This window comes from Mustela nivalis (genome assembly GCF_964662115.1).
Source record: "Mustela nivalis genome assembly, chromosome: 15".
NCBI lineage: Eukaryota > Metazoa > Chordata > Mammalia > Carnivora > Mustelidae > Mustela > Mustela nivalis.
Window position 1 is genome coordinate 3,362,593 of NC_139034.1, and position 25,508 is coordinate 3,388,100.

Below are 25,508 nucleotides of genomic sequence, written 5' to 3' on the forward strand. Positions count from 1 at the left end.
TAGAAATATTTATTCAGATTTGGTTATTCTATCCTAAACTCTTAAAGAAATCAACCACGATGGTATCAGCTACAGCCACAAACACAGTATTTTGAATAGTGTCCTATCAAAAAGCTCACATAATACTGGTAACTGGTTCGCATTTCTTCACCCATAACCTCTTAACCAGTACATTTCCTTACCAAAGTCAAAACAACTATCATGACTGGTCAGACTATGATATGAAAGATGAAACAGAAGGACTAATATAAACTGTATAAGAAGAAATGCCAAACTGGCCCCATCAACAGAAGAAAGCAGTGGAAGGAACAAACAAAAGCACATGTGTTCTCATGTATAAAGAATTAAAGTATATATTTAATGGGGAATCTTTCTGTTAATGATATTAGGCATTACATTATTTTAGCAGTATGGCAGAAACACTGAAATTTTAACAAATTATGTTTTCCTAAGTAGATAACTCAAAGCTACAGGTACATTTATAAGAATTCTAAAAATATTTCAGTGGTAACTAAATAAAATCCAAGTATTTAAAATATACAATTATAAGAGAAACTACTGTAATAAGCATATCAATTGTTTAAAAGCAGAATTTTAAGAAGCAGTAATAGGCCAAATGAAGAAGTTACTTAGTGAGAAACAAGGTAAATTTACAACCAGAAAACAGAGAACATGAAACATGATGTACAATATAGTGCAGGATATCATAAGACAAAATATAGGCAGACTTACCCATATACTTTCAATTGCTTGAAATTTTAAACAGAAATAAAAACATTTCATCAGCAGAGCATGCTCACAAACCCAAGTTCCTACCCCATCACTAATAGTTAGATAGTAACTACAGAGAGATATTAACATTCACATTTATTTAGTCAGATTTGATATAAAACTCTGGCATTTCAGGTGATACTAGCAGAACTTTATGTCCTCAATACAAAGTACAAAAGATACTAGATGGAGGCTGACCTAAAAAAATTTTTTTTTGCACAATCACCTTGTAGAACAACTCCTGTTTCAGGATGGCTCTAAATATAATGCTAAGTCACAAAGCAGAAGTAACAAGTTGAATTTTTATGTCTTCCTAGAATCTTTTTAATTCAACTTAATAACTAAAAATCTTATTATTTATATCACACATATGTGACATCTCAAAAAGTGTTTACTTTAGTTAACATTTCTATTTGCCAATCTTGACTTTCTTCTTCTCAACCCCTCCAGAAAGGTAAACATGAGCTGAAAGATCTTATCATTCTGAACAAAGATGAGAACAACTGACCATTTCAAATGAAAAGACATGATGTATATCTACAACACAGTGGAATAATAAACCATTCATATTTTTTTAAAAATCCAAAATAATCTCTACAACAGTGCCAAGGCTACTCAATGCACTCTTCACGTTCCCTAGCAGAGAATCTTTCTCTTAACTCTCAAAACTTTTTAGCTGTATCTCTGTATACTTTTATGTAGATACTCTACACCTAATCCTCAAAGACCTGACCCTGAGCTTGATTCATTTCTGTATCCTCCAAGGTACCCAAGCACTCTGTTCCGAAATAGTAAAACAGTGAACAAATTTTCTTATTAAATGGAAACCTCTAAATCTTCCTGTAAGTCTAATGCTCTTATAGGATATTCAAGTGGGATCCAAATAATGAAAAGTTAGGTGTGCTGAAAACCAAACAAAAAAATTGTTATTTGACTATTTTTGAAAAATTTACTGTTACGGGATTCCATTATGAAGTCTACAAAAATATCAATAGTCTTAACACCACCTATGTTTCAAAACTACAAAGGCTTAACATCTGAGACATTAGTATTCAATAAATACCAAAGTATTGTGACCCAAAAAGAAGAGTGAAAATCGTATGACTGAGGAGGACTGGTATTTGAAAAACAGGACATCAAACAACTATTTAATTCTCCCTATTCGTGTCTAAGTAACTACAATATGACAAACACAGACTCTCTAACTCAAAAAATTCAAAGAGGCAAATTAGTTGGTAACAAAGTCAGAAAATAATTAGAATGTAATGTGGTAAGCATTAAAAAAGAATATTGAAAAGGATACAGCTGAGGTGTATAGTCAGAGAAGGTTATGCATACACTGAGTACATTCTCCAGGAGGAAAGAGATAAAGAAATTTTTCTGATTATAAGCCTCTCTGAAACTCTAATGGAAGGTAAGACAAAAAAGGACACTAATCATCTAACTGGACACAGAAATAATTAAGTACAATAGAGTGACTTCTGATAAAGTGTGTGTAGAGTTTAAGGAAGGCTCAATAAGCATTTCCCTTTGGCATTCTTCGGAAGTCTTTTAAATATGAATGAAAAAACAATTATTTAAAATTATATGATTGGGACAATCATCCATCCTGCTTTGCCTGAGCCAGCCCGTTATTCTGCCTGCTATAAAAAAGTAACTTCATTTTTTTAAGATGTATATTTTTATTAAACTAATTAAAATTTTATAGGCACACATTCATAATTTAAGATATAATTTTTAAAAAGATCTGTCCTCAGTCACACTTCCATCTACTCCTGATTCCTTCTCCCAGAGGAAAACACTTTTTTCTTTACAGACCCTGTCTCCATATTTTAAATTATACAATTTTATTTTCTTTTAAAACATTTTTACTTTAGATATCTAAATATTTAGCTTAAGAAATTAGCTCTCTTATATGCACCCAATCCCCATTTTTCTCTTTCCATCTTCTGAGTGTAGTTCTTCCAGTTGATTAAATCAATATTTAGTTGCTACATTATTATTACCTTTTAAATATGATTCACAGTTGGGCAATTTATTGTGCTCATATTTAAATAGTACCCATATTCAGTTGTCCCAATCAGAATAAAAATTATGTTTTCCCCTATTAAAAAATCCCGAGAAGGGGCACCAGGGTGGCTCAGTGGGTTAAAGCCTCTGCCTTCGGCTCAGGTCATGATCCCAGCATCCTAGGATCAAGCCCCACATCAGGGTCTCTGCTCTGCGGGGAGCCTGCTTCCTCCTCTCTCTCTGCCTACTTGTGATCTCTAATAAACAAATGAAGTCTTTAAAAAAAAATCCTGAGAAGTTTCAAAGAGAAGTGAAAGGATCAAAGATTTCCATAGCTGGTTAAATTTGATACATATCTTCAATTCAAATACTCTCAGTTGTCAAAATCCCTAAAGATCACTTCCAAAGTACATGTAAACATTACAAATGTAAACACCTATAGATTTTTGTTCTCACTTGACTACAAGTCTAATTCCAATTAGGCTCCATCCCAAATATCCAGAAAAGTTCCTGGCTCACTGTAAGAAACACATTAAATTATTTTAGTAAATAAATAAATGAAAACATTAATAAAAACCTGTTTACATCTAGTGCATTATATGGGAAATCACTGCAATATAACTGATAGAATCAATTCTGATCTTTACCATCATGTCTAAATTACTGGAACTGGACTGCCACTATGAACAGCAAGAGGTATATATACTTAGCTACCCAGCAAGTCAAACCTAAATCTGACACCAAACCCTACAGCAAATAATTCTTCGGTCATATCCACAGAAAAATAAAGATGCTATAAACACTTCTTGTGAAGTATGTCCTTTGTTTGAATGCTTCAGGTGTTTAGACTTCCAAAAAACAATCTTCTTCTGCAATACAATTAAATCACTTGTTAGAGCTAAAAAATTTATATATAAAGAGGAGTAATGGCCAGGTGGAAACCACAAAATGGCAACTTCTCTCAAAAATTCAAAAATCATTTCAGAAAATATATTTGTACCTACTCGCTAGTAATTAATGATTATGGTCAGTTCTCTGTGTCAGGACCTATTAATGAAATTTTATTACTGGCTAGAATTTCTGTTTTGATTTTGTACATGGCAAATCAGAGAAAAGAAACAATGCCCACTCAAGAAGCAGGAAAGAAGACTAACAAAGAAAAGGCTGATTAAATAGGCCAAATTTGGCAGTACTGATCAAGAAAGCTTAACAAATGAAAGAACAATGCTTTATGTCTCTACTAAGAAAATATCTGAAAACTCTAAGATAATCAGCTATGGGGTAGTGATGCTTTATCAGTTCTTCCAGTAACTTCTGCTCTGATTTATAACCACAACTACCAATAAACCTTCAGGACACTAATTTGGATTCTTCAGGGACCTTGATTCTAAGATATGATGTGCTCTGTTCAATAAGCCTTCTAAAAACACTGGAAAAAAAAACATATTAATTAATAAATTTGCATTTTAATTCACAAACTCTTTGGAGTTTGGTTAAGACGAGTCACTTTTTATAGATTACCCCCAACTCTCAGACTGGACTCTAGACCAGGGGTGGGCAAACTTTTTTGGCAAAGAAACAGATAGTATGTATTTCAGGCTTAGCAGGTCAAAGGGTCTTGATACAGTCTCATACAGCTGTGTCATGACTAGTCAATCTACCACTTTTGGACAAAACAGCCATAATCAAAATATAAACACAACTGTATTCCAATAAAACTTTCCAAAAACAGGCAATGTTCAGATTTGGCCTGGCTTATCCCAGTCCGTCAACCCCCAGTCTAGATGAAATACTTAAAAAACAAAAAGTTAATCCATCATTTGAGACAATACCTCCTCCATATATAGGCTGAAAGCTGAACTAAAAGTTGTCACACCAAAATCCCACACAGCACTATTCACATAAAATGCTGGGGTACTTCCATTAAGTGTATGAATCCTATCCTCCATGTTGACTGGCTCTGAGCCCTCCCTTCAAACTCCCAGGATCTATAAGAAATTCAACTACTAACATTCTTATTTCAATATTTCAACTATATCTCATTTCAAGATACAGCCAATTGTCTTCTATTTTGCTAATGAAAATAAAGAGACTGAAGAGCTGCTTAAAATGCAGATTCCATGGCTCCCAACTCAGACCCACTGCATCAAAAACATTTGATGAATTGAACTCAGACATTTTTTTTTTTTTAAGTTCGAAAAGATGTGATGCACAGGTTGAAAATTACTAAATTTAGCCAAAAATGTGATCAATGGAGAATGTATTAGATTCTACTGTAATCATGAAACGAATCAACTTGTAGGCTGGAGACCTAAGGGGAACAACCTACGTTTTTAAAAACGTCCCTGAGGGTTTATTATGCACTATTTGAAAAACACTACCATGGAAGAGGCATTACACCCTTAGCCTCTGGCTACTTCTCCTTAATGGTCTTGGCCTCACTATATAATATACTAGAACTACTCTGACAAAGAAACATAACTGAATCAAATTATTGCCCTAGCATATAATATACATTTATTTCCAGGTTTATTATGCACATGTGTTTAAACATCCAGGGCTATTCCCACCTACTCAAACAAAAGTAAAAATTCTTCAGTATCAATTCATGTATGTGTTTTGAAACAGATCTGAAGGGCTATTCTTTTATTTACTAAAAAACAAAGATTAATATTTACATCAAATACAAACTTCTAAAAAAAAAAAAAACTCCTGAAGTTTTAAAATAAAACAGCATCCCATATAAACAGTGCCCCAATTTACCTAAACAAAGTATTTTATAACTACTTGATGCAACTGCTAAAATAAAGCTAGAATGAGATTTAGATGTTCTTATAAAATTATCATTTTTCCCAAGAAAGCAAAGCTTACTCTAAAAAACTGCATTAAAAAAATTCTAATTAAAATCTTCACTTTACTCCAACACAAACTGAATCCACAGATAAAGACAGGTAAACTGAAGCACTAAAATGTTTAAACTACTTCATCTATATTAAGTGGAGCAACTTAACAAAAAAAAAAAAAAATTACAAACATTCATAAGAGATAATCTCATACATTTATATACTAACACTGTGATGTGTCCAAAAGTTTTTAAATTGTGGTAAATAGAAAATTTCAACCCAGTAAGTACTATCAAGAAAATGGTTTGGTATTACACTCTACAGTATGGTAAAAGTAAAGATAAACTTAAATGTATTTAAAAAAACAGCATAAAAATAAATACATTGTTATGGCTGTCAAAAATACATTATGCTACAAGTGAAAATTAACATGTTTTATTTATAATTACCAGAGTTATCAAAGAGCTTGACTTCTAAGAAATAAGGCATTATTTCATGACTTCTAGTTGATGAGGTGCTGACATATCCTTAAAACACTTAAAAATATATCCATGTCATTAAATTATGATAAAGTTGAAGGCTAACAAAGAAAAACATGACTAGACATGATGTATGTTTTCCTTCGTATTTTATTACATTTAAAACAATTATTTTTCAAGACACAAAATATGGAAATCAGTTCTTATTTTCTACTTCAAAAGTCCATACTACTATCTGTGTCGGAATATTCCTAATGGGAATATTAGAAAGAAATGAGAGGTGGCATCTTAAACCAAGTAAATCTGCTTTATACTAATTACTCTTTCTACTTGGGCAAGCTGAACACTTACCATTTGATTCCTCCCTTTAAACTGAACAGTGAAAAAAGAGAAAGCACATAAGAGGGCCTAATTTCAAAGTTTTTAAAAACAAAACCAAACATTAAATTTAACAATTTTTTCCAAAAACGGTTTTAAAGTAAATGAAGAGTAACCGATAAAACAATTACCTCAATGTTTCGTCTATTAACACAAAACAGTCAAGACCTATAAAGAATTTTTGTTAACATTTCTTCAGTGCTTGATTAGCTTATATTAACAAGCATTATGAAGCTAGGAACCAATTAAAACTGATACCAAAATGATGAAAAACTTCTGTCTATCCAAAAAACTAAAAATCTGGCAAAGTCTGTATTTCCCCTAAAAATTTAATTCCTTTGTTACATACTATTTTAAGTATGGTTCCTCTTCAGAAAATTAAGAACATAGTTAACTTTGTGGCCTAACAAGAATATTAATTAAAAACAGAAACACAAACACAAAAACAAAAAACCTAGCACCAACTCTCCAGCCCAGGATTCAGCCAACTTCTTCTGTACAGGGTCAAAGAGTATTAAGTATCTTGTGTTTTTTGAGTCACGGATACTCTAATATTCTCTTATTTTCCTTATCTTATCAACTCTCTAAAATGTAAAACCACTCTTAGCTCTGTGGTAGAGTGGCAGAAACTGAGCACTGGTCCTAGGTTACAGTTTGCTGACTTCTGCTCTAGCCAAATTAATCTTACAATGTTTCAAATATACAAATTATACTTTACCTGAAAACAAAGATATCTTAATATCTTAATAATAATACCTTAACATTAAAATATAACATTTACATTTTCAATAAGAAATTTATTTTCAATAAATGATCTATTTTTGAAATGCTTTAATAAACCCACCATGAATATTTTAAATATGTAATTCATTTATTCTCAAAGTTCATTGGTAATTTGTAAAATTCTACCCACCAAAAAATTAATTTTAAACATACAAGTGTTTTAAAATTAAAACAAGATTTTGCAGAATTTCAATTTTAAATTATAGCAACATTTCCAAATAATTTTTGAATAGAAAGGTAAATTTAAAATCTGTCCTTCATTAATTATGCCTATATTATATGCCACTGAACAAATATAAAAAACACTGGTGTGTTTTTAAAAAATTTCTATGAAATAATTTCAAAGAATAAAGAGCCTACAAACAAATTTATGATATAGCCAACTTAAATGTAACAGGAGAATACATTTTACTTAATCATTTACTTTTAGTCCCCTAAATTATTTATGTATATGACATTACAAATAGCTACACATATGCTCCAAGAAAGCAAAATTTATGCCAAAAAAATAGTAAGAAAGCTAATTCCACCAAATCTGACTATAAGCAAGTACTTTAAGAAAAGAAAAGTTCAGGTACATAAAAGGACAAGGAAGAATTTCCTAATCCTCAATGGAACAAAATAAAGTTTTCCTAGGAAATGTATTATATGTGGTTTACATCTTGATTATACTTGAAAATAAAAACTTAGTCACTAGTTTTCAAAATATGGACCAAAAAATTTTAATTCCACGTAGTTTTATAACATTATAAAATATCCTCACATTGATAAATCCAACAGATTGTTCACATTTAACAACCAAAAGACCTAAGACCACATTTAAAATACGTCATAGGCAAAGACTATGTATCCAAGTAGGAAAAAGAGAATTGCAAAATGATGCTAGAAATGCTAGAAATTAGGAGAAAATGTGCAATGCTTGAAAACTCAACTAACTTGGTAATGGAATTTAAAAATCAATTAAATTAAACATTTAGTGTAACTTATAAATAGTAAGAAACCTCTCTAATTGAATTTAAATGCCACATAATTTTTAGTCAAAGGATATTTACTTGATGTAACCAAGATAAAAATTTCTTGTTGTTGTTATACAAGTTAGGGTGCATTTTACTGTGTGTATTCTTTTTTAGAAAAGTTTAAAATTTTTCCATGGGACAGAAGAATGGGGGCAGAAGGTCCGCAAGAGTCAGTGACTTGAATTAATACTTTTAGACTCAGAAACTTTATTAAAGAATGACTTCTGAATAGCTAGGGAAGAAAACACCAGTAAATATTTTTCAGAATAATGACTATTAAAAATGGCACTCATCTAAGGTGAATAGTAAGACTTGTTAGTTCACATTAAGAACATGTGGATTTTAACATATCTGAAGTATCCTTGTTTGCCCTACCATTTTGCCTTCCCAAAAAAACCTCAGTAAGACCAAATCTTCAGAGCTCCAATTTAAAAGAAACTCAGGGATAGAGAAACTTGTTAAACATCACTGCAAGGATAAATTCAACAAAATCCAGGATGTGAGAAACAACAAGGGTCTGTTTCTTAAAAAATTTAAGGAAAAAATTTAAAAGGTGAAGAGAAAACCTACAGACTAAAAACACTGGATTTGTCAGTCAATTTGAACCAGTTATAAACAAAATAAAAACCTTTATAAAACCTGGGCACATGTGGGTTTTACTAGTTAATATTAAAAAGTAACAATTTTTAAGATACGACAAAGATATTTTTTAAAAGAGTCCTTATTTTCTAGGGATACATACTGAAACACATATTAATAAAACCATATAAAGTCAGGGATTTAATAAAAAATAATTCAGGAAGGGTGGGTAGATGAAAAGATCAGATATGTAGCGGTAACTGTCATGGTTGGGTGATGAGAACATACTGGCCTACATTTGTATTTGTCTAGTATCCTCCAATATAAGGAATTTTTTATTTATGTCATTCCATTAAGTTTATTTATTTAAATCATCTCTATGCCCAATGTGGGGTTTGAACTCAGGATCCCAAGATCAAGAGCTTCATGATCGTCTGACTGACCCAGCCAAGTGCCCCTAAAGAATTTTTATTATCAATAAATGTTGAAATTCAATCAAGTAGAGATGATAGATTTACCAAGAATTCTAATTTAGAACCATATATTAAAAAAAGATAAAAATTGAAAAAATTTAACATCCTTTTTATAAAACATTAATAGTATCTTCAGAAACTATTTATAAGTTATTGCCTGTAAGAGGTTAAGAAAATCATTAGTTTAACGTAAACAAACATGACAAATTCGTAAAGATTTAAAAATATATAAACAAATATCCAAAGAATTCTAAATATGCCTTGTCCACCTGACAATATAAAATAATTCCAGTTAACTAGTATTTTACTTACATTTTCCATATAATTTGGCTTAAAGCCCTCTTGTTGTCGCCTCAGTTCCTCCTGTTCTCTGTGTCGGATCATTTCTTCCTCACGACGTCGATGCTCTTCCTCATGTCTGAAAGATTTTCAAATAAAGATTTCAGCAGAGTTGACATGCAAGCTACGATCAAGTATTTTATTCCAGGTAAAACAAAATCATTTAATGAGTTACTTGATACAAAATCTGTAAATGATGACTGACTTAATATATTTACTTTCCTTCTAGTTTGCTCTAAGCCTTTAATAAATCAAATATCCCAAAGAAATAAAATAACTAGAATAAATAAAAATAGAGTAATAACATGTAACTAAGATGGTTAATATATTTATAGTCAAGAAATCAGGAGTCCAATAGCTCAAACATGCATTCTATTACTGTATAAAGAGAAAAGCCTGGGATCTATCACTGGCATAATAGAGTTCTTAAAGGCACTCAGAACCAATCCTGATAGAGACTATTACAAAGAACAAAACTGCCTAGTCAAAAAAATGTGTGTGTGTCAAAGGAACCCACAACAAACCCTCTCTTCCCCATTTTATCAACCCACTGAGGAAAACTTCTGGAACAGGTGTCAGCCTACCATCTGTTTTTATAAATATTTATAAATTAAGTTTTAGAAGACGATCATTTACTTAATGTCTATAGCTACCTTTGGGCCAGAGCAGTGCTGAGTAGTTAAGACAAAGACCGTATGACCTGCAAAACCTAAAATATTTACTATTTAGCCCTTAGCCCTTTCCCAGAAAAAGTATGCCAACCTCAGCCTTAGAGGTACGTGGGAGAAAAAAATATTGAACTATATGTGTTCAGAATTACAAATAAGTCAGTAACTAGTTATGACTAAGAGAAAAAAACCCTACAAAATAATACCGAATAGACTCACATTATATTGGCATTGATGTCAATGCAAATTCAAGTATATATATCCTCTACTCAAAAAACAATTTCAGGAGTGAAGACTATATAATACTGATGTCCTCTCATTGTCTCATTTTCTACATTGCTTTTGTAAGTACCTTCCTACACTAAGACTCGATTTTCAAGATACTATTGTTTCCTGTAGAATGCGTCCCCAAAACCAATTCCATGAACTTTAGGGAAAAAAAAAAAAAAGGTGTTATTTCCCACGGACAACAGAACACCCAGCTGTTAGAGGAGTCTGGGTCAGACCACAAAGCAAAAATGTTCCTAAGGGATTTTAAACAAAATCTAGACTATTTTGAGATTTTTCTCTAAGTCCCCAATACATATTTCTATTCAGATAAACTGAATTTTAAATAAAGTGGGTAATCTACTTCTTAGACATTAACACACACATAAATTTTATGGTAAAGAAAATATTTTCATATTCACACAGCTGAAAACATATATATGTAGAGGTAAAAATCCTCCATCCAAAAACTCCACTACTACGTATGTTTTGAAACTGATTTTTCCTGATTTCAAAAAGGGTCCATATACAATTATTATATTATTATTATTTTTTAAAGATTTTATTTATTTATTTGACAGACAGAGATCACAAGTAGGCAGAGAGACAGGCAGAGAGAGAGGGGGAAGCAGGATCCCCGCTGAGCAGAGAGCCCAAGGGAGGGCTCGGTCCCAGGATCCTGGGACCACAACCCAAGCCGAAGGCAGAGGCTTAACCCACTGAGCCACCCAGGTGCCCCTACAATTATTATATTATTAACAGGATCTGGGACAGCACCCAACAATCAAACACACTGGTATTTCTGCAGTAAGATGAACATTCACTTTTCTGAAAATAATAAAGGTCTGACAAGAAACCTACATAAATGTAGGTCAGGTTTTCTCATCAAATAGGCTCCTGTCAGATCCTGCCACTAAATGATACATGAAAAAGCTTTTGGTTTTCAAAGTTTTTTTGGTTTCAGAATTACAACAACAAAATTATTCAGGGATAACTTAAGACATGTATTAGAATTTTAAATGGGCAAGTCCATTTCCAATAAACTAAAAAGAAATATCTATATAAATGTGCAAGAATATATGTAAACATAGATATACACTGTGGCATTAAAGGCAAGAAGTTGAAGACATGATCAATTATAAATGGGAAACAAGTATGGCTCATTAATGCCAAGGAACACAAAACAACTGTTACAAAGGCACATTTGCATTTACTAAAACAAAATAGTATCTAAAATATAGCTGTCACAGAAAAAAGCAAGTAAATAAACAGCATTCCTATTACTGATTTTAAAAATCACCTGTATGACCACAGAGGGGGGTAGAAAAAGTTTACATCATACTGGGAATAAACTGAGAAACAGGACCATTTACTTTACATATATATCACTGAGTTTTTTGGTTTTTTTTTAAAGATTTTATTTTTTATTATTTATTTGACAGAGAGAAATCACAAGTAGGCAGAGAGGCAGGCAGAGAGAGAGAGAGGAGGAAGCAGGCTCCCTGCTGAGCAGAGAGCCCGATGCGGGACTCGATCCCAGGACCCTGAGATCATGACCTGAGCCAAAGGCAGCGGCTTAACCACTGAGCCACCCAGGCGCCCTATCACTGAGTTTTATTTTATATTTGTATTGCCATGAAATTAAAAAAAAAAAAAAAACCAAATGAAGTATTTTAAACAAAATTTGCAATGTACTTCTCCCATTCTTAAAGCAACTTTTTTCTGATAAAACATGAGAACAGATTTACAAATCAGGAGTAAAAAGGTAAAATCATTTAAAACAGTTATTTTTTTCCTTCCAGTCCTCTGTCCATAAATTCAAGAATTTCTATTTTGTTTTTAAATAAGTTGATGCCACACTAACAATTCTATAATCAGAACTTACAGATAATAGTCACATATTCCCTATCTTATACACACACACACACACACACACACACACACACATACCCAATTTTCATTTTTTCTATTTCACAAGATGCTTTAATGAATATTTTTATATGTATATTTACTGTCTCTTCAGGTGAAGGATAGATAACTTCCTAGATAACATTTACAAATGGAACTTAAAAAGTATGACAAATTTTAACATCCTTCATGTTGTAACAATTGGAAATAGATAAAACCTCAATTTTACAATTTAATTTGAACCCACTAATTATTTTCAGGTCTCATATATTTTTCTATGATTTTGATCTATAAAGTAAGCTATGATATAACTAATGGATAACGATATCCTGCTACTATTTGTTTTAGCACTATGCTCTCGACACCTATTCAAGGACTCAGTACAGAAGATATTTATAACAAATGGCATAAAATGAGCAGAAAGGTGGTAAGAGAATGAAGAAATAAATGAACTATTAAGTGGTCAAGTCACAGCTTGAACTAGATCATCATCCCCTGTCCTAGTATTCCTTCACTGCCACAGCCTCTGAAAAATTAAGTGACCTACGAGAAACCCAGTAATTTATTTGAAGCACTGAAAGGAAAACTGGAAACCTGCATACTCCAAAAAAATTATTTCTCTCAAAATATACTTTCTTAAGCCAGTTTTGTCAATGTTCTAAGGTCAAACAAAAAAGCAGAGTCTACACTCCTGGCTTGTTAACAATTAAAGCAGTCTTGTACAGCAGTAGCCTCAGTCAGCTGTATTTCTTCAGTTTAACTGCTATAATTTTATTTGCTTTGTCTTGCAAGTACAGGACATATTTGACAATTATTAGTGTAAGTTCCTAGACACATTCAGTCTTTCTTGGTCTTTCATGAATTTGACTTTCTTTTTTTCCTAGTGGCAGATAGGTAGGTTTCATTGAGCTGGGCTGGGGCAGAACAGAATGCTCACCCACAGCAGAGGGTAGAGGTGAGGTCGAAAATAAAGTATGATTTGTGCTAGAATCACAAGTTTTGGCTATGCTGAGAGCCAAGGGCCTAGTTAGCTGGGAGGTGCAAAGTCTGACTTTTCTGTTGATTGTATCTGCAGCAGGAGCAGCGGGAAAGGCAAAAAGCCTGACTTTCCTGCTGGTGGCATCTGCAGGAGGAAGCCAAGGGGAGGCAAGGAGTCCAGAAACTAGATTCGTGGAGCATAGGGAGGGAAGTCCAATCTGCTGATTACCATGTTCAATCTGTTTTTTTAAGTACAAGGCACCACAAGGCTGAAGAACCTCTGTCTGGGTGGGCTAAAAGTGGCCGGGCACAGATTCACGTAAAACTTTTCTTGACCTGCAAGAAAAGCCCGTGGCTTCTCTTCCTGTAGGACCAAAAGCTTCTCCTACAACTTCAGGATGTGCTCCTTGGTGTCCTTTAGTAACATTCTCTTTCAACTTCTCTTTCTTCCTTTTCTTCTACTCTTCCTCAGCTTCTGTTCTACCATCTTGGACACCACTCCTTCCTCCAGCAGACCACATTCCTAGCTCCATCATGTGCCATTGCAAAACCGAGGCGATGGCACCGAAAAGCTTGGGGGCATTCCAGGAATGCACGCACAGTGCTGCTGGGGTACTTGGGCTATGGGAGCCCTGCTCTGTCATTGACTGCTAGAACTTGTACTAGACCTGTGGGGCAGCAGTTTCTCAGGATATACCATGCCCAGCTGAGGCAGAAGCCCACCCAGGTGGTGCCATATAGTCAGGTGTCTAGCACTTGCCACCCTGACTTCCTAGCCTTGCAGGAGAGGTCTACCATGCACACAGAGCCAGGCCACGGTCTCCAGCCTGGGTGCACAAAACACCTTCCTCTCCACTCCCTTCAGAGTGAACTTGACACTTTTTTAAAGAGAACTGATAATTTTGTACAATGTCATTAATCAGGATTCCTGTTACATTTCCTCATGGACTAGCCTGAGGTTATAAATTTTTTGCCAAAAACGCCCAAAGAAATGACAATGTATCTTTCTGACTGAATAGTATCAAGAAGTTCCTGGTACCGATGTCTTACTACAGGTGATATGAACCTTAATACATGGTAATGGTGCTATTGCTTCTCCACTCTACATTTACTGTTTTTCCATTTGTACCTAATACAAATGAGTATTCAAGTTGTGTTTCTCAAGTTTCAAGAGAAACTTGAACATTGGTCAGTAAATCTTGTAACTTTTTATTATTTATGTCTGTAACTAATTATTACTATAGTGTCTGTACCACTGGTGATTTTTCTCTCAACCCTTCCATACTGATTAACTGGAATTCTACTATAAAAAGAGTTGTTCATTCTCTTCCATTTATTTATTCATTCAATTATTTACTTCTATCATCAGTATGGATTCATGGTTATATGCTTTATTCTACAGTTTAAAATCTAATACTATAATTTCTTATTTTGTTGCTGAAACTGTTCCAACTTTGACCATTTAGGAGCACCTTCAGTTTGCCTCCTGTGTAGTTTCAGTATGCCCCATGTTTTATGAGTACAGGCCTACTTTGTTTTATTCAGTTTTGCTTTACTGTGCACTACAGATACTGTGAGATTTTTGGTGGTTTTTGTTTGTTTGTTTGTTTGTTTGTTTTAACAAAATTGAGGGTTTGGGGCAACTCTACATCAAGCAAGTCTATTGGCCCCATTTTTTCCAAAAGCACTTGTTCACTTTGTGAGTCTCTTTATCACATTTTGGTAGGTAATTATCACAATATTTCATTATTATTATTATTATATTTGTAATGGTGATGTGTGACCTTTGACACTGCTCATTGTTTTGAGATACCACAAACCATACCCATATAAGATCAAACATTATCAATACTTTGTGTGTTCTAACTGCTCCATTAACAAGCTGTTCCCCCATCTCTCTCCCTCTCATCTGTCTCCTTCTCTGTGGGCCTCCCTACTCCCCAAGACACAACAATATGGAAATTAGGCTGATGCCTAGACCTAAAATGGTCTGAGTGTTCAAGTGAAGAGGTGCATGTCTCTCACTTTAAATCATAAGCCAGAAATGGTTAAGCTTAGTGAGGAAGTCTTGCCCAAAGCCAAAAAAGGCCAAAAGCTGGGCCTCCTACAGCAAACCGTTAGCTAAGCTGTGAATGCAAATGAAAAGTTCTTCAGAGAAACTTAAAGTACCACTCCAGTGAACATACAAATGGTAAGAAAACAAAACAGCCTTTCTGTTGAAATGGAGGACTTTTAAGTAGTTGCATGGAAGATCAAACCAGCCACAATACTTCCTTAAGCCAAGACCTAATCCAGACCAAGGCCCTAATGCTATTCAATTGTAAAAAGCTGAAAAAAGTGAGGAAGCTGCAGGAAAAGGTCTGACGCTAGCAGAGATCCAGAAGCTGCCATCAAGTTATCCAGAAGATCTAGCTTAGATAATTAATGAAAGTGGGTACACTAAACAACAGATTTTCAGTGTAGATTAAATAACCTTATACTAGAAGAAGATGCCATCTAGGACATTCATAGCCATAGAGGAGAAGTCAATGCCTGGATTCAAAAGATAGGCTGAATGTCTTAATGCTATTTGGTAACCTGAAGATGAAGCCAATGCTCACTGACCATTCTGAAAATCCTAGGGCCCTTAAAAATTACACTCAATCCACTCTGCCTGTGCTCTATACATAGAACAACAAAGCCTGGATGACAGCACATCTGCTTACAACGTGGTTTACTGAGTATTTTAAGTCCACTTCTGACATCTACTGATCAGGAAAAAAAGATCCCTTTCAAAATACTGCTGCTCACTGACAATGCACCTGGTCACCCAAGAGGTATGATGGTAATAGACAACAAGATTAATGCGGGTTTCATGCCTGCTGACACAACATCCACCCTGCAGCCCACAGATCAAGGAGCAAATGCAATTTCAAGTCTTATTATTTAATAAATACATATTATAAATGTACAAATACATTTAATAAATACATTTCATAAGGCTATAGCTGCTGTAGACAATGACTCCGCTGATGGGCCTGGGCAAAGTAAAATGAAAAACTTCTAGAAAGGATTCACCATTCTAGATGCCATTAAGAACATCTGTGTTTCATAGGAAGAGGTCTATCAACATTAACAGGAGTTTGGAAGAAACTCATTCTGACCTAACCCTCTGGATGTCTTTCAGGCTGAGGGATTCAAGACATCAGTGAGGGAAGTAATTGCAGATGTGGTGGAAACAGCAAGCAAACTAGAAGTGGGGCCTGAAGATGGGAGCACATTGCTGCGATCCCATGATAAAACTTTAAACAAATGAGGAGCTGCTTCTATGGATGTGCAAAGAAAGTGGTTTCTTGAGATGGAATCTACTCCTGATGAAGATGCTGCGAAGACTGTTGAAATGACAACAAAGAACTTAAGCATATGGGCGCCTGGGTGGCTCAGTGGGTTAAGCCGCTGCCTTCGGCTCAGGTCATGATCTCATGGTCCTGGGATCGAGTCCCGCATCGGGCTCTCTGCTCTGCAGGGAGCCTGCTTCCCTCTCTCTCTCTGCCTGCCTCTCCATCTACTTGTGATTTCTCTCTGTCAAATAAATAAATAAAATCTTTAAAAAAAAAAAAAAAAGAACTTAAGCATATTACATAAATGTAGTTGATAACCCATCAACAGGGTTTGAGAGGACAGACTCATGATTTTGAAAGAAGTTCTACTGTGGATAAAATGGTACTAAACAGCACCACATGCCACAGAAAAATCCTTTCTGAAAGGAAGACTATTCATGAGGCAAATTTCAATATCATCTTATTTTAAGAAATTACCACAACCACCCAACCTTCACCAACCACCAACCTGATTAGTATTTTTTTAATTAAGGCATGCACTTTTTAAAAACATAATGCTATTTCACACTTCATTAACTACAGTTTATAGGTGTACATATTAACGTGCTGGGAAACCAAAGAATTCATGTGACACACTTCATTGTGATATTCACTCTACAGCACTAGATCTGAATCTGCAGTTATCTTCCAAGGTATGTCTGTAAGAGAGGTTTGAGAGGATTCCTATTCTTAAGATTTTATTTATTCATTTGACAGACAGAGATCACAAGTAGGCAGAGAGGCAGGCAGAGAGAGAGGAGGAAGCAGGCTCCCCGCTGAGCAGAGAACCCGATTTGGGGCTCGATCCCAGGACCCTGGGATCATGACCTGAGCCGAAGGCAGAAGCTTTAACCCATTGAGCCACCCAGGCGCCCCGAGAGGATTCCTATTCTGAAAGAAGTTCTACTGTGGGTAAAATGCTATGAAACTGCATCACAACTAGAGAAATCGTTTGGGGAATAAAGTAAAAAACCACCACAGCCTTCCCAACCTTCAGCAATCACCACCCTGATCAGTCAGCTGAAAGAGAGTCCACAATTGCCACAGGCTTCTCAACCTTTAGCAACCACCACCCTGATCAGGCAGAAGCCCATCAACATCAAGGAAAGACCTTCCACCAAAAAAAAGATTATAACTCACTGAAAGCTCAGATGACGGTTAGCACTTTTTATCAATTAAAGTGTTTTTTCATTAAGGTGTGTTTATTTTTTTAGACCTAATGCTTTTACACACTTGTTACACTATAGTGTATAACTTTTACATGCACTGGGAAAGCAAAAAAATGCATTTGATATACCTTATTGCAATATTTGCTTAACTCCAGTGGTCTGGTACTGAACCTGCAGTGTATGAGAGATACACCTGTACTTTCTTATTCCCTGGTACAACATTCCAGGCTCAGGCTGGACTTTTTAGTCCAGGAATCAACTACTTCTCCACAAAACCCTAGCTCCTTTTATTAGAGAATAGTGTTTGGAACAAGAATCTAGGCCCTCTATGTGTGCTGTTACTGAGGCATCCCATCATTGCTTCTAGGTAGACAGGAGTTATGGAATGTATGTATGTATGTATGTATGTGAATCTACATATTTACACACATCTGTACTTCTCTAAGTTAAATACCACTGAGTTCTACTGACAACCTTGATCCCAATTCATCATCACAGGATTCATTTTAGTTTTAGCCTTTTTCTCTTTTTTATTTCTCCAACAATGAGAAACCCGTGTTTCCTTACCTATATTTACTGATCTGTTCGCTCAAAAAAGTATATACATTCTTTTTTTTTTTTAGATTTTATTTATTTATTTGACAGACATATCACAAGTAGGCAGAGAGGAAGGCAGAGAGAGGAGGAAGCAGGCTCCCTGCTGAGCAGAGAGCCTGAGCTGAAGGCAGAGGCTTTAACCTTGAAATGCAATGTTACTTACTTGCAATTGCAATTATTCATTTGTTTGTTTTTTAAAGACTTATTTTTAAGTAATCTCTACACCCAATGTGGGGCTCAAACTGACAATCCCAAGACTGAGTTGCATGCCCTATGACTGAGCTAACCAGGAACCCCCATTTGTGTGGATTTTTTTAATGCCTTCTTATGATTCTCCTTCATTGTCTGGTTAAATTATTTTATTTTATTTTTTGGCAAGTGAAGGGTAAGATTATTAATTCTAAAAGCCTAATTGGCAAATATAAATACAAGGGAAACATGGAGTTAGAGTTTTATATTTGGGAGGGAAGGCTTCTTTTTCTTTGTACAAGTAGAACACACTTTAACATACTTAAATACTTACAACTCTTAACATAAAAAGGAAAAAAAAACAAAGATGAAGAAATTGGAAAAAGGTCCCTTGTGTAAGGAGATTATATGGGGAATTTTATATAATAGTGATTCTCGAACTTTATGATGCACACCAATCATCTGGAATCCTAAGCACAGGTGGTGGGGCTCTACCCTTATAATTTCTGATTCACAAGCTGGGGCATGTGGGGGCTTATAATCAGAATGCTGACATTGTCTGCCCAAATATCTTAATTTGAGAATAAGTAATTTAGAGTAAAGAGCAGAGTAACTGCCAAGACAGAAACATATACACACTGATAAAATCAAGTATAAAATTAGAAAAAATACATTAAAATATACTGAATACTACCTATCTCCAGACCATAATGACACCTGACATCTATTCAAGGCTCTTTGCATTCTTTTTTATTTATTTGCCATAAGCACCTTACTTTCTACCACAAGCACTTACTACTTTTATAACACTTTAAAAAACAAAACTTTGAGGGGTGCCTGGGCAGCTCAGATGGTTAAGCCAGGCTCCCAGCTCAGAGGGGGTCTGCTTTACCCTCTTCCTCTGCCTCTCTCCTGTTCATGCTCTCTCTTCTCTGCCTCAAATGAATAAAATCTTTAAAAAATAAAACAAGGGTGCCTGAATGGCTCAGATGGTTAAGTGACGGCCTTCGACTCAGGTCATGTTCCTACCAGGGTCCTGGGATAGAGGCCCACATCTGGCTCTCTGCTCAGCAGGGAGTCTGCTTCTCCCACCCTTTCCCTCTGCCTGCTACTCCTCCTGCTTGTGTTTTCTACCAAATAAATAAAAACTATAAAAATAAATAAATAAAATAAAGCACAGAAAACTTTGGGGCATTCAGGTGGAACAGTTAGTTGAACATCCAACTGTTGGTTTCAGCCAGGTCATGACCTCAGGGTCCTGAGATTCAGCCCCCCGCAGGCTCCATGCTCAGAGGGGAGTCTGCTTGAGATTCCTTCTCTCCCTCTGACCCTCCAACCCACACTTGCTCTTTCTCTCTCTCTAAAATTATTTTTAAAAAAGTTTTACGGGTGCCTGGGTGGTTAGTCAGTTAAGCATCTGACTTCAACTCAGGTCATGATCCCAGGATTCTGGGATTGAGCCCCGTATCATGTTCCCTGCTCAACAGGAAGCCTGTTCCTCCCTCTCCAACTACCCCTGCTTGTGCTCCCTCTCTCTCTGTCAAATAAATATTTTTTAAAAGTTTTTTAAGGGGCACCTGAGTGGCTCAGTGGGTTAAGCCTCTGCCTTCGGCTCAGGTCATGATCTCAGGTGAGCCCCGCATCAGGCTCTCTGCTCAGCGGGGAGCCTGCTTCCCTCTCTGTCTCTGCCTGCCTCTCTGCCTACTTGTGATCTCTCTCTCTGTCAAATAAATAAAATCTTTAGAAATAAAAAAAGTTATTTTAAACAAAAAAACAAAATGTTAAGTTTTCTTTAATCTATCATAGTTCTGTTCATAACATTTCCTAACTATTTTGATTTTTAACAACTTTTAAGAGTAACATTTATCTCATATTTCACAATTAAATACTGCTAGTACAAGAAAAGCTGTTAATTTTTATTTATTTATTATTTTTTGAAAAGATTTTTATTTATTTATTTGACAGAGAGAGATCACAAGTAGGCAGAGAGGTAGGGAGAGAGAGAGAGAGAGAGAAGCAGGCTCCCTGTTGAGCAGAGAGCCCGATGCGGGAATCGATCCCAGGACCCTGAGATCATGACCTGAGCCGAAGGCAGCAGCTTAACCCACTGAGCCACCCAGGTGCCCTGTTAATTTTTTATTTTTTAATACATCTTGGATCAACCACTCCTCAAGGTCCTTATTTAACCTAGAAGACTTTAAGTTGACCATTACAGTTGCCCATTTTACATTGAGACTTTAAATACCCATATCCCTTATCATGTATTCCACTCCCACAAACCTTTTTTTAAGCAAATTATCAGAAGCACAAAGATATATAAAAGCATTCACAATAGTATTATACACATGGAAAAACCAGAAACTGAAACTACAAACTAAAATGTCCATCTCTAGAAAAATGATCCAGTAAATCACAGTACATTCTTACAACAAATTATATGCAATACCTAAGCCCCTTAAGGTGAGTTCACAGTGAATGCAATCAAATGTCCATAACCAGCTTAAAAAAATCATAGTTCCAAAAATTATAATAATTTATAGAATGATTCCCAGAGTACAGTCAAAATATAGATACATTTTGTTATTTTTTTCTGTATTTTCCAACTTGTACAACTTGTTTATAGTAGGCAGTAGGGAATTTTATTAAAAACACAATGAAAACTACATATATTCACATATATATTAAATGATGTTCTTTTACCTCAGTTGTATTTGCTTCCGTTTTTGTAACTCTTGGTTTCTGAGTTCCTCCAAGCGTCTGAGTTCTTCTTGACGCCTCATGAGATCTATAAAATATTGATTACACATTAATATTTTTACCTTCCCTTTCTGTATTTTTTAAATCCATAATCACACAGGTTCTCTATTGCTGGCAATACATTTAGTAACTTATTCATACTCCTACACCTAGCTTTTTTTGTATATTATTTTATAATGGGAAGATTATAAGCTATGTAATTAGTCAAGTAAGTATGCTTTCTGGACCTGTTTCTTCATATGTAAGAAAACAATAAAATTTATCCTAATTTTAAGAAATTAAAATGGGTAGTAACTGTTTTAATGTAAAGCCTGGAATATACTAAAAACCGAATAAATGGTAGCTATATTTTCATATATTCAGCTGGGAATATAAAGCCCAGAAAGATGCCTTGGGAGACATGAGCAGAAGGCACATAAGAACAAACAGTAATAATGGGACACTGTTTAACTTCCAAAGAGTATTTCTGCCAGTAAAATTAGCATAAGATTCCTCCCACACAAAGTCAATTTCTTATGAAAAAAGGCAATGAGAGAATTCTTATAAGTGGGGAAGGGCTGAATTCTGATACTAACAAGATTACTTTAAGCAAGATGAACAGGAACACCTGGGTGGCTCAGTGGGTTAAAGCCTCTGCTTTGGCTCAAGTCATGATCTCTGGGATCAAGCCCCCATCGGGCTCTCTGCTCAGTGGAGAGCCTGATTCTCCCTCTCTCTCCTGACTGCCTCTCTGCCTACTTGTGATCTGTCAAATAAATAAAATCTTTCAAAAAAATTTTTAAAAATAAACAAGATGAACAGTCCCACAGTCACCAATCCCTAACATATCATCAAGAACAGGGGTTCCAGAGTAGTTTAAGATTAGAAAAAGTACATCTTTGCCCATGTGCTATAAAAATCTTAGCAATATCTTACAAAACTATGTGTGCATACACATATGCATTAAAAAATATCGAAATACTCTGGGTGGCACAATTATTGGTTGCTTTTATTTCCCTTTCCTCTTATCACATTATTTGAAATTTCTAATGTAAACATAAATCACCTCAATTAAGCATTTCTTAATAAATCACTATATCAAAAACTTAAAAAACAAAATACTAACAGTTAGTTATTCTACGTGCCAATAGCCCTAATAATATAACCATAACAAAGTAGGCATCATAACCCTAACAAGGTAAACATTATCTTCCCCATTTTAATGACTGAAAACAGAATGAATTATGTATTACTTATGTCAAAGAAAAAAGATTCAGATTTATCAATGTATTATAACCATCCAGCAAGGGTAAGGTAGTGATCAGGGGATTCCAACAAGATGCCTCAAAACACTTAGCTACCTTAAAAACCATCAAAACCTACTACAATGATTTCAAACATTGAGACCATTAGTTGTCAACTTTAATTGCTTTTTAGAACTATCTAAGTACCTTTTAACCAGACCAATTAAATCAAAATCTCTTGTGATGGAGACATCAATGTTTTCTTTGAAGCACCAGGGCTGATCCACTGTACAAACATTGAGAACCATAAAACTATTAGATAACTGCTTTAGCTGGAGAAACCTGGTAGACACCAAAAATATATAATCTGCTTATATTCCTAAGAGGAAATGCTCCAATAAGCCAAAATATAGAAAGTGTACTATGATCACTAATTATCGAAGAAAAGCCTATCCAGTATATCCTGTAACAATTTTGTCATGGTTTTGCAGGTTAGCTGCTCTTAAATCAGGGACAAATTACCATATATAATAATGTAAAAATATGCATTACAGTTTCTTCCAGGAGTAAGAAAAAAACATAAACATTTGTTTTCTAACAAATGGACTTTCTCCTTCTAAGCTGTGCCAGTTGAGAAAACTACTTTAACCTCTCAGGTAGTATTTCCTCATCCGTTAACACTGATATATGCTCAAAAAATCCAAGAATAAAGTTTTCATAAAAGTACATTATCCAATTTAAGAGCACTATCAACTTAAAGCAAAACTACCATTTACATTTAGTAAATTATTTAAGTTGCTAATATCTGAAGTTCCTGAAATTTTAATAAAGCTTACATATTTGTATAGTGCCAAAGTAATACCCTATGGGGGAATAAGTTGCCCAAAAAAAAAAAAAAATGTATATATATATATATATATATAGCTGGGATGTTTTCAATCTTTGATGCAGTAAATCACAGTCACAAGGATTTTTCTTAAAAAAAAAAAAAAAAAAAATCCAAAGGCATCCATCCATACACTCTTTGAAATCAGCTACAGCACTACTTATTACTAGGCCAAAAAATATGTGAAAGTTCTTTCCTAATTTAATGACAAAGAACATAAAATTACATCTATAATTTCAATATAATATAAATATACGGAAATATTATGGGAATAAAGACAAATTTAAAGTTTGATCTGGACTGTGTTTTCTCAATTCATATATACTCTTTGATCTAAGAGTCTACTTTCCAGAAATATAGGCACTGAATCTATAGATTTTAAGGGTGTATTTAGTCCCAAAGAAAAGCTGAAAACACTACGCTATTAAAACAAGATGTATCTTAATTACTAGAACGAAAAGACAGAAAAATATAATAAAATACAATAAAATGTTAGTAACAGAATCTAAGTAATAAACACCTTAAAATTCCTTCAACATTATGTTTAAAATTTCTCTTAACAAGGGATGCATGGGTGGCTCAGTTAAGCATTTGACTCCTGATCTTGGCTCAAGTCTTGATATTGGGTTTTTGAGTTCAGGCCCTGTGTTGGGCTCCATCCATTCTGGATATGGAAAAGGAAAAAAAATTAACAAAATATCTGGGGCAGGGAACACATCCTGGGTTATATTACTGGACTTGACTTAAGAAGAAAGAATCCACACATACACCCCAAGGTTTATAGCAGCAATGTCCACAATAGCCAAACTATGGAAAGAGCCTAGATGTCCATCAACACTTGAATGGATAAAGATGGGGAGATATATATATACATATACAATGGAATATTATCAAGCCATCAAAAAAAGAAACCTTTCCATTTGCAATGACAAGGAACTAGAGGGTACTAGGCTAAGTGAAATAAGTCAGAGAAAGAAAATTATCACATGCTCTCACTGATATGAGGAATCTGAGAAACAAGACAGAGGATCCTAGAAGAAGGGAGAGAAAAATGAAACAAGACAAAACCAGAGAGGGAGACAAAACGTAATAGACTCTTAATCTTAGGAAACAAATTGAGGATCGCTGGAGTGAAGGAGGGTGGGAGAGATGCGGGTGCTGGGTGATGGACACTGGGGAGGGTCTGTGTCATGATGAGCGCTGTGAATTGTGTAATACTATGAATCACAGACCTGTACCCCTGAAACAAATAATGTATTATATGTTAATTAAAAAAACAAAATAAATAATAAGAAATAAGAAACAAAAAATAAAATAAAAGAAGAATCCAGATCAAGTCACATATGAGACAGAAAAAAATTCAGGCTTACTTCAGAAAAACATCCCCACAGAAACATTCAATGTTAGAAGACAATGAAACATGCTATCAAGTACTTAAGAAAGGAAGATCATGAGTTTCAAACACCAGTTTAAAATATAAGGATCATACATAGTATTTTAGAAGACACAGACTGCAAGGAATGTTGTTTTTATGAACCCTTCCTTAAATCGTGAGGATAAACATCAATCAAATGAACAGAAAAGTCATGGCTCATCTATTTAAAGTAGGGTTAAGATTTCAACATGTGAGGATTATCATGAAAGAACATTAAGCTGAAATGAAAACATGATATTGAAGAGTTATGTGCACTTCCCTGTTCCCTCCAGCATTATCCACAGCAGTGAACGCATGGAAACAACCTAAATGTCCATCAACGAGTTAATGGATAAAGATGTGGTGTGTATACGTACATACATATGTACATACTCAAAAAAGAATATTATTCAGCCACAAGA

At 34.7% G+C, this 25,508-nt stretch overlaps 1 protein-coding gene across 5 annotated transcripts in view; it reads right to left on the minus strand.

Moving 5' to 3' along the window:
- Positions 1–25,508, minus strand: part of PSPC1 (paraspeckle component 1) — a 113,211-nt gene that overhangs the window by 53,530 nt on the left and 34,173 nt on the right. For all 5 annotated transcript variants that reach the window (XR_014303629.1, XR_014303630.1, XR_014303631.1 and 2 more), the window contains exons 5-6: positions 21,507–21,591; positions 9,645–9,750 (exon numbers count right to left, since the gene is read on the minus strand). Coding sequence is in view for 1 of the 5 variants with exons in the window: in XM_082701667.1 (XP_082557793.1) it covers positions 9,645–9,750; positions 21,507–21,591 (191 nt within the window). In the remaining 4 variants the exon portion in view is untranslated. The remainder of the gene's footprint in view (positions 1–9,644; positions 9,751–21,506; positions 21,592–25,508) is intronic.